This window comes from Falco peregrinus, chromosome 8 (genome assembly GCF_023634155.1).
Source record: "Falco peregrinus isolate bFalPer1 chromosome 8, bFalPer1.pri, whole genome shotgun sequence".
Taxonomy (NCBI): domain Eukaryota; kingdom Metazoa; phylum Chordata; class Aves; order Falconiformes; family Falconidae; genus Falco; species Falco peregrinus.
In genome coordinates this window covers 41,944,921-41,955,750 of record NC_073728.1, presented here as the reverse complement: position 1 = coordinate 41,955,750, position 10,830 = coordinate 41,944,921, and the positions used below count along the sequence as shown (strand labels likewise).

The following is a 10,830-nucleotide window of genomic DNA, read 5'->3' as shown; positions in this document are numbered from 1 at the left end:
TACCTTACTTGCCTCCATCCTTACTCAGGCCTCCAACATCTGTCTTCCACTACCTTTGCTGCTGGGCACAGAGGTACTACCCATGGTAGAGAAGAACAGAGTTGGAGACTAATTAAGTAAACTCAACATACACAAATGCATCAGACGCTACAGGGTGTATCTGAAGATGCTGAAGGAGAAGGCCAATGACACCAGGAGGCCACACTTATTTCTCGAGAGTCCACTGCAACTGGTAGAGATCCCCAATGACAGGGTAAGGCAAGATTTTTAAAACTTACTCGAAGCTTAAAAAAAAATAATAATTAAAAAAACAGCCCAAAACAAACAAGCCATGAAAGAGAGAATCTGGGAAATTACAATATAAGCTAGCCAATCTCACTCCCATGCCTGGAAAAGTTACGGAGCAAACTCCCGTGGAAGCAGTTTCCTGGCATGCAGAACAAGAAGGTCCTTACAGACAGACAGCTTAGTTTTACCATGGGCAAAACCAGCTCTTCCAATCTGACCACCTTCTATGGGGAAACGCCTGGTTCTGCAGATGCAAGGAGTACAGCAGATGTTCTCCACTCCAGCTTTAGCAAGGCTTTGACACAGTCTCCTCTAGTGTCCTTGCAGCCCAAGCGGGGTGACACACACCAGACGGTCAGATTACAAGGTGTGTAGCTGAACTAGGCTCAAAGGTTGGTGGTTAGCAGTTCAGAGCTCAGTTATGCATGCAACTGTGGTGGTGCATTAACTCCCTCCTCTGGGTCGCTCTACAATCTCAGGAATCACCATGAGGCCTTGGCCTTTGTGTAATGAGGCAGGCAGTTAAGTGTCCCTCAACTATACCGGCAAGCCTCACATGGCTAAGGTGGGGAAAGGCACAGACCGTACCAGGAACTGCTGTTACCGGGCCAAGGTGGGGAATGAAAGCAGGGATAATCAGCCATCCCCTGACAGCCTTGGAACATTATTTACCTGAATCGTAGCCCAAGTGGAGCGGTACCATTGTTACCGGAATTCTGAAAAATTACCAACCCAGACTGTGGCCAGGATGGAAATTTACAGATGACTAAAGCCAGTCACCTTGTGAGCCTATAAGCAGTTTCTTAAGTGAGACCCTTTGAGCTCTCCTGGACCACAGCAGGCTGCAGCCAGCATCTCCCTCCGAGTGGGACACCTCTCAGGGCTTGCAAACTCTTAAGTTTGTGAAAATTGGAGGACTGTTGCTGAAAGCTGGTGATGGGCCCTGGGCCAAAACCTTCCCATGCCTCGAGGCTCAACCCTCGCCCACTGAGAAATGCTGAGACATCTGAAGCAAGTATTTCACTGAACAGATACACCTATCTTTGTGCACATGTGTGTTAACCGATTTCGATACCCTACAGCAAGTATAGTACAAACGTTGCCATCTCGGATCTATAATTAAGTTACTGTTACAACTGCAGTAAATTCTGTTGACTGATATTGTAAATGTTAAATTAGACAATTTTAGACAAGCTAAAATCTTGTGATCTACCTTAGATATAAGCTGTTGTCCAAGGCTGAGATTAAGATTGGACCTGGCTACACCCAAGCTCCATCAGGAGTTTATAAAGCGAGGACTATTCCGAACCTCGTGACTCAACAGGAGGGGTACCCTTCTGCATCTCCAGCCTCTAGAAATTGTTCTAGCCAGATTCTAATCCAATTTTCTTCTGTGTGTTTCATTGTTGTACCAACAGAGTGAACCTTGCCATCAAAACTTGTTCAGTCACACTTATACCAATTCATATTAAACTGTTTTTCTAATATCTTTGATGGTGATTCTTTAAGCAACATAAACCACTTGTTTGCAACAGCTATTTACAAAGGGTTGACAAGGGCTAATACAATTTAACACAATTGATGATGGGAGGGAAAAGTGCCCGTCGATGTGCTGAAGGACAGGGCTACCATTCACAGGCATCTTTACAAGCTTGAAAAATGGACTGACAGAAACCTCACACAACTTGAAGACAAAGTCCTACATCTGGGATAGACGAGCCCCATGTACTGGTACCCACCGAGGACCCACGGGCTATGTAACACCTCTACAGAAAGAGGTGGGGGACAAGAATTTTCATGTTGTCAGGAATGTGGCCCTGCACACTGGACTGCACTAGTGAAAGCACAAGAAACAAGTCAAGAAAACTGACCCCTCTACTTGGTACTCGTCAGATCATCTCTGGAATGCTGTGCCTAACTTTGGGCACCAAGTACCAGAGCCACTAGTGAACTGGAGTGAATCTGGCAGAGGGTCACCACTGAAATGTTTAGGGGACAGAGTTGATGACAAGAGGAGCGAGGCTTGTTTGGCTTGGGGTGGGAGGGAACATAATTGTAGTCTTCCAGTACTTATAGTTGGATTATAAAGAAGCCGCCAGATGCTTCAAAGGACTACTGAAAGAAAGGACTGAAGGCAACAGACAATTCAACATGGCAAATCCCATTTTTACCATGAGGGTGGTTAAGCACTGGAACAACCTGCAGAATTTCCACTCTTCTAACACATTCAAATCTCAACTGGACAAGACCCTGAGCAACTGGGCCTTAACTTCGAAGCTAGCCCTGTTTTCAGTAGGAAGCTAAGCTAGGTGACGTGAGTTACTACCACAACAAGTTCTTCTCATTCTACTTCAGTAAGCAAATTCTCTTCAAGAGATAATAAAATTTTAATGATATTTGAGTTAATGCTATCAAGACAGGTGCTTAAACGTCACTTAAAAATGGCAAGTTCTCTCCCTGATCAATAATTCTTGTCAGAAACTTGAACTTAATTTTTATTTTTTTACAGTGGTCCTACATTTACACTGCTGTTACATTAATTTTTCTGTCAAAACTACTTCATCAAGAACTTGCTGCCAACTCACAGTAGCTTCTTGCCACCACTATTCAGACTGTTGTACTAGGCCTGGCTGAGCCCCCAGCAACCCTCCTAGAGCTGCTCTTTTATCGGTAGCTAGAAAGGTGGTGGTAACACACCAGTGTCTGGCTGCTGCTGAGCAGTGCTCACACAGCACCAAGGCTGTCTATCCAACACTACCCCTCACCCGTAGGCTGGGGAGAGGCAAGGCTGTGGGAGGGGGCACAGCCAGACCCCAAATGACCAATGGACATTCCATACCATGTGACATCTGCTCAGATATAAAAAGCAAGGAGAAAGGAGGAGGAAGTGGGGGGCGTTCATTATTTATGGACATTTGTCTTCTGAAGGAGCCGCTATGCACACTCTGAAGCCCTGCTTCCCCAGGAAGTGGCCAAACGTTACTTGCAGATGGCAAGTGAAGAACATCTTCTGTCTTCCTTCACTTCTGCACGTGTGACTTTTGCTATCCTTTATTGAACTGCCATTATCTTGGCCCACAAGTTGGGGTTTTTTCCCCCCACCTTATTTTCTCCCCCTCCTTGTTCTGCTGAGGAGGGGAGTGATAGAGTGGCTTGGTGTACATCTGGCATCCAGCCAAGGTCAACCCACCACAACTGTAAAATAAAATAATTTAAACCCTCCTACCAACAACCCCAATTACTATTCCTGTTGCCTCTAGAAAAGAGGCACAGCATTTCCACTTACTGTGGTCATGAGGTGCTCAGTGACAGCTGCTACCTGCTGCTGCTTCTGGAGGAGCAGGGGCATGCCCATCTCCAGGGCAGTGGCACCTCGTAACTGCACTTTGTGAGCTGAATGGACGACCAGAGGAATGATCAGTTTTGCCCACCTCACAGCCTCTTCTCCCATCTGGGCTGGAGTTTGTTCTATTAAGCTAGAACCAGAAAGCGAATATAGGCATTACAAACCTCCGACAGTAAGGTTTTATTTGAGTGAGCAGTATGTCTATCATTAACAAATGCTTTAATTCAATGTATGATTTACAGGAAACCATTCTAAACAATTCTATTTTTTTATATTTCTAAGCAATTCTATTTTGGCAGTTCACTTAAAACCACTATGCTGAACTGTTATTTCAGATCAACTTCTACAAAGGCAGAACAGACTGATATTTACAATTGTCCTTTCTATTCTATCATGTTTTCAGCCAAACAAGCTGACCTGAGAGCCTGAAAGGAACACAACATCACTTCCTTATCAGTGACCAGGTAGGTTTGCTTATTAACCATTCCTTGTGTGTTCTCGCAGTCCAGGCCAGCCATGTGTGCTGAAAACAATACATGCCTGCTTTTCAAAAACAATTCAAATCCTGAAGCAGCACATGTTTGCACAGACTCAAGATATATTAGCCTAGTCATGCATTCTTATTTTATCCTTCTATTACTGAGCTTTTAAGAGCACAGTATGACAAATAATTCCATATGCTTACACCATCCCACATAAGCTGACAAGACTTTCAGAAATGGGAGTACCCAGCCTGTATTCAGACTGGCCTGCAGGAGCAACTAGTCTGCAGAATTCATGGAATTTTGCCAAGCACCCTCTTTGGCACAGGTATGTCAAATCCCCATTGCTACAGCTTACAAAGGGTTTGCCATACAAAGGAAAACTGCTCCCTTTCAAGTAAATTCATTAAAGCCAGAGGACTAACACTGCTTAAAAAATGGTTTTCCATTACATCTGCAGGCAGTCTAACTTCTGAACAAGAGCTTTCTTATCACTGCTGTCAATCAGTCTGAGACCCCGGTATCTGTTTGTTTTCAGACAGAACTACATTCTTTTTATATATATTAATGCTATATGTCACTATTATAGCAATTAAAAGAAACCATTTAATAAAATGTAAAATTTTCCAGAAACAATTGTCTACTGAATCTCACATTTGCAAAAGTAGAATTGGTGTACTATTCACCAAATGCAAGGAGTTGCTAAATACTATATAAATTATAACATCCAACTTCCCTGCTACAGAAAACAGATTTTTTTTACAAATCTTTTAAAAAAGAAATTAAAAATCAGTTTTTTTAAAATAGAGATAGAATGAGCAAATAATTGTTTTAACTATTTCACTTTAAAATGGGCCTGTAGTTCAAACCAGATACAAAAAATTTAGAAGAATACTTTCATAATAGTAAAAATACAAGCTCAACATGTTTACTAATATACTAAGTAGAGATAAAATTTGACTATTTAACACTGCTGACCAAAACAACGCACTCATAGTGTTGGTCCTAAAAAGTCACCTTTGGAATTAAACAGTAATCTCAACAGTGTTATGAGAAACATTGTAGTAAAGTTTGTAAAACACCTGAGAGAGACATTTTAAATTAAAACCCCATATAACAGCTGAGAATTTCTCAACCAGGTAGGTTCTGAAAACAACAGCTAGAATATTAAGTACATGAGTTGTTAAGCACACGTGAGACTTTGGAATTCCTAAAAAGCAATGAAAGTTTATCTGAATACTGAATACCTTCTGCATCAGAATCATTTGTCATATTATTATTAAAGGAGTATTTTGCAAATTAAGCTGTTCAGGAGAACCACTGGCAAAGACAGAAACAGCAACAGCAGTTCACACAATTCCACTCTGTTTTCCTATGGTGTTTTGTGTTATGGTCAGTAGAACAATCTTGAAAATAGTGAGCAATTTGAAGAGTATTTAAAAAAAAAATTCTTTAGTATACTTAGTGCCACTAAGATTTTGTATCAATACTTTTCTAAAAAAACTAAGCATCTATTCTAACAATTTAATACTGCAGCACACATACCGTATAATAACATTAAGTGCTTCATATTCAACCACCATAGACTGTACATCTCCTTTAGTAAGTATAGTTTCCAGGGTAGAAATAATACAGGACACCTGAGGAAATAAGAGAAGAACATTAGGAGTATTTCCAGGAAGAGCTGGAATTATGAAACTGGGTTTCCCAGGACCATGCCCTGCATTTGCATTATGCTAGATCTGATTTTAAGGTTAGAGCTCTGACCAAACTGGAGTATTCAGAACATTTCGCCCCTATGCTGCTTCACTAGTATCTAACAGAATTGCTCACATTGCAGCTTCTCCCTTAAGAGAAGAAATATTTTGTTGGCTCTCTTCCCTCTGTAGCTGCCCTTACAATTTCTCCAAGAACTTGGACCTATACTTGACTGTCAAATTTGATGGAAAATGACATTCAGATTCAAAGGCTACTGAGTGGAAAGTGACCAAGAGATTGCACAAGCCTCAATCCCCTAAGAAATCAGGCCATCAAAAAAAAGTGAAGAAAACTTACCTCTTTTTTAACAATTTCAGAAGGAAACGCTTGCTTAGAGATCACCCAAAGTGCCCGACTCCGAGTGTTTTTATCTGAGGCTTTTACAGCAACAGTGTTCAGTACTGAAAGCAAGTCTTGTATTTCAGTTGCTGAAAGCAGAATGCACAGCGCTCAAATTCTGTTCATGAAATTCCAGTCAGCTTCTTAGCAAGTTTCAGGTCATTGTTCTCAGTTAACATTACTAAGAACCATTCAACTAGAAGTCCCAATGCACATGATTTAATGTCTTAAATATTTTTCTGGCACTTTTGAAATTTCTCTCAAAATAAACTAGCAAAAAACCTCAAAATATATTAACATACAGATGTATTATATTAATAGTATCTGTATTACCTTTATAAGAAACCACAAAGCTAGAACGCAATTTTACTGGAAAACACTAGAGCAAGAGATTAAATATTTAATTATTCAAAACTTCTTGGATATCAATAGCAGCATTTTGGTCAAGTTCACTGCTACACCAACAAACAAACTCATTTTAGGGTCTACAAGGGTCTTTAATAATAAAGAAGGTGGTAAAACTGAAACTTTGGTAGCAGTGAGCTCATTACACAAAAAAAAATTATATGCAGTTAGGAAGACAGATGGAGAATTGATGTACTCCTTTAAAACTCAAAAAACTAATGAAACCTGATTTCTTACAAATTTGGACTTTGTGAATAAATGATCTCACTATCAGAGAAACATAAGCTAATATATACTCCTTTCCTCAAGAGTATACATCCTTTTTGTCCTCTCTCCCCAACCCTCCACTGTTTTCGGGATTTAATGGTTTCTGAAGCCTGACATTCCCTACCAAAACTGACTGTCATTAATCAACTGGTTAAGAAAAAGTTATGGGGGGAAATGACCACATAGACATTATTATAGATGCTTCATTCTCACAGGAAATCAGGCTAAATTTTAATAGGAAAGCAGTACATACTGAAAAATTGAGTAGAAGAACTGGAAGAACCAATTTCAATAAACAAGATGGCAGCATCACATGAAAAAAAAAAACCCAACGCTCTCTGAACACCCACACATACGGTTTTGTCCAGTCTTGCCTGAGATTAAGTTTCTCTCTAGTAATAGTCATTCCAGAACATTTGTCCAAGAATATTTCTTTAACATTTCTCAGGGGATATAATAATTCAAGTATGCCATTTGTTATTACCATTTGCAGAATCACTATAGACTCCCACACCATCAAGACACCATGCAACAGCCAAATCACAATACATTTCCCTGCGTGCCCACAAAAAGTAGCCTTAGCTTAACCACCTACCACCATCACACAACCTGTGTCAGACACAGCTGACTCCAAGAGGCTTTGTGTTATTGCAACTGGATATAACTGGATATGCCTGATGCCTGAAATGTGCAACAGGTACCTCCCAAGGACCAGCCGAATTGGGACATCAGCTCTCCCCTGCTACCAAAATCCAGTGTTTTTACCTTGATGCACAGCCTCAATTTCTCTACAGTAAAACCTTTTGTTAAAGGGATTTAGTGCTTTCTAGGAACATAGGCCATAAGGTTTTGGATTACTTTAAATTAGCTTAATTTGAAATATTTACCAGCACAATATTTGTGCTTGGACTACACGACCTTTAAAGGACCCTTCCAACCCAAACCATTCTATAACAACCAGGAATAACCAGGTAAAGGCCGGAAAATGCTGAAAAGCACTACTACACACACAAGATTCTACAACCCAAAACCATTCCTCGTTCTTTTCCCACCTGGACATCTTTTTTGGCTACTAGCTCCACAAAACTAACTAAGGGGCCTAACTGCTACGAAAGCATTTCATGGAACTAGACATTAGCAAAACATATTAGTGTAACAGCTTGAGAAATAAAACCATGTGATTTGATTTTAATTTTTTTTTTTTACAAGATAGAATTACTGAACTGACCACACTGCTTGTACCAGAGACAAAACCACTGCACCACTTGAACTGTAAGCTTTGACAAAAGTACATATACACACACTACCAGCATTCACACTGAAGTTTGTTTGCTTACCAGATAACTGAGATGCAGTACTTGCATTAAAGACGCAGAATCCCAATGCCTGTAATGCTGCATTACTTAGCTCTAAGTTTTGACTAGAAATGTGCGCCTGAAAAAGAAAAAACATACAGTCTCAGTTTACAGAAGTAGCTGTGAAGTACTGTCTCAGAACCAATGCTTCTGCTCAAAGAAGAGAGAGCTGTCAAAAGTACTTGATTAAAACAACACAACACCCATGTAGGAAAGCCTCTCTGATTACACACACTCCAAATCAATAAAGTATTCTGAAAACATTTTTGCTCTCTGTAATTTAAATATCTTTAATGAATTAAGTTCTAAATAAGCAAAGAAGAAATTTGGGTGTTATGTACTACCATTTAACTCTGCAATTGTTGTTAAACATCTAAAAGAGAAGGGGGAAAAAAAAGATGGCTAAGAACAATCTTTACATTAATCTTCAAAAAAAGTTTTGACATTTACTGCATATTCCAAATCCCCAAAATGTTTTTAAAGGCAGACTGAACACACTGTATCTTTTCTGGCTGGAACATCAGATTTGACTGCATAAACACTGCCCGAACACATCCAAGATCCTGCATTTTTTCTGCAGCAATTTCCAGTAACATGGAAAATACATTTTGCCAACAAACCCTAACTGCTATATCACTAGGTTGAATTCTTATTAAATGAACTCAAATTCAAGCCTTACAGTTGCCACTGACCTTGCTCACGTAAACATATCCTTCTTTACTGGTGTGCAGAAAATTAAATGGAAGAGAAATACCTTAAACACTTTGCAAAGTTGAGGGAAGTGTCTTCTGACATCTGCAGAGAAGTCTTTGCCATTCTCACCAGTCAAGCGACTTTAAGTAGCAGAAAGGAAAACAAACAATATTAACAGGTTAAATGCTATAATTGACATAACTTTACATTTCTAATACACAATTCATTAGCTAGTACAGAATCAGTTTTCTGGGGAAAGAAATTTAACACAACACTGAAGAAGTGAGAGCAAACATGCCAGTCACCACATGTTTATTCTGACCTAGTAGTAGAACATTGTGTTATAAAGTACCTACGTCCCAGTATACATGAAAAAGTGCAGTGACTAATGACCCATTTGTGCCTCTGCAGCATGAAAAAAAAGAAAATATATCTTAAGGGCTTTAATTTTTTGTCAACTTCTATAAAAACATTAAAAGTTAATATGCAAACTTTAAATGACTGCTGAAAATTAGATAAACTTTCTATAGAAAGATGTGAGTTTAGAAAGCGCATTCCTCAAAAGCAGCTCTAGAGTGCCAGTTCCCTGCTCCAGGAAAATTCTGGTTTGACAGCTAGCAGCAATGACTTTGCACATAGCTGAAGAACATCCATGCAGAAGTTATACGTATATAAAACGTCAATAACCAGTTTCACATAGCAAAATGCAACCATGTTAAGTGCAATCATCCAGAAGACAACCTAAGAAATCTGCTGTTGCTTAGTATTATCTTAGGACTTTTTTTTCTTTCCATTACTACTAGAAATCTGTAAAATCTTACAGTGTGATCAGTATCGCTGCGAAGTTGTTACAGTTTTAAAAGTTATTGCAATGCTGAAAGACAGAAACTCAAGGGAGACACTAATGGGAAGAGACAGTGCCTTTATATATGCTAACAAACTCGAAAGATTCAGGTGAAAGATCATCACTGTCAAGTACCTTTCGGAAAGAAATGCAGTTAAAAGACGACCATTCCAAAACCCGAGAAAAAACTCCCACCACAAAAACCTTAACTTTTCCCATCATAAAGCTGAAACGCAAGTCTTTTTCAGTTAGAAAAGTTATTTTTTCCCAGCGTTCCTTCACCCACCTCCGCAGCCTGCCCAAGAAATGCAGGAGGCTCTCGGTGAGCAACCAGCGAGCAGAGGCCCGCCCGCCCGCCCGTTCCCGCGATCTCCAGCCCGCGGCCAGGCAGCCCAAGCCCTGCCGCGCCCCCCAGCCGTCCCTATCTCGGGCCGGGCAGAAGCTCCCCTGCCCGCCCCGCCGCGGCCGCCCGGGGCTCACCCTCCCTGGCCCGGGACAGGCGGGCCGAGCCCGCGCTGCGCACCGCCTCGGCTCCCCGCCGCCCACACAGGCCCCGCAGATAGCCTGGGCCGCCCCCTCCCCTCACGCTTCCCCCGCGGCCCACGCTCACTTCACGATACTAAGGTGCACGTCGGTGAGCTCTCCCGGCGGGGCGGCCGGATCCTCCAGGGTCTCCAGGAGGGGCTGCAGCCTGCCGCTGGCGACAGGAGCGCTCATAGTGCCGAGGGCCCTGCGCGGCGGACGGGCATCCCAGTACCACCAGCGCCGAACCCAGCGGCCGCCCACCTCACGCCGCCTCCCGGGGCTAAGATGGCGGCGCGCGGGACGGGCGGCCCAGCCAATGGGAGCGCGGGGAGGCGCGGCCGGCGGCCGAGCCGGAGATCATCAAACGGCGTCACGCGTGTTCTCCGCGCGCGGCGGAGCGCGGAGCGATGGATCGCTTCCCGCGCCTCTCGGGCACCGCCCCCGGCAGGCACCGCCCCTCGCCGCCCATTGGTGGAGGCGGCGGCGCGTGCGCTGGGGGCCGCGAGGGCCTGTCTCTCACCTTAGGCG

The 10,830-nt window shown here is 42.2% G+C and overlaps 1 protein-coding gene across 1 annotated transcript in view; it reads right to left on the bottom strand.

Annotated features, from left to right (window-relative positions):
- Positions 1-10,597, bottom strand: part of RIF1 (replication timing regulatory factor 1) — a 38,512-nt gene extending 27,915 nt beyond the window's left edge. Inside the window, exons 1-6 of the mRNA XM_055811538.1 lie at positions 10,388-10,597; positions 8,995-9,073; positions 8,223-8,319; positions 6,172-6,302; positions 5,662-5,756; positions 3,575-3,764 (exon numbers count right to left, since the gene is read on the bottom strand). Coding sequence (XP_055667513.1) covers positions 3,575-3,764; positions 5,662-5,756; positions 6,172-6,302; positions 8,223-8,319; positions 8,995-9,073; positions 10,388-10,494 — 699 coding nt within the window. The 5' untranslated portion in view covers positions 10,495-10,597. The remainder of the gene's footprint in view (positions 1-3,574; positions 3,765-5,661; positions 5,757-6,171; positions 6,303-8,222; positions 8,320-8,994; positions 9,074-10,387) is intronic.
- Between the last annotated feature and the right edge of the window lie 233 nt (positions 10,598-10,830).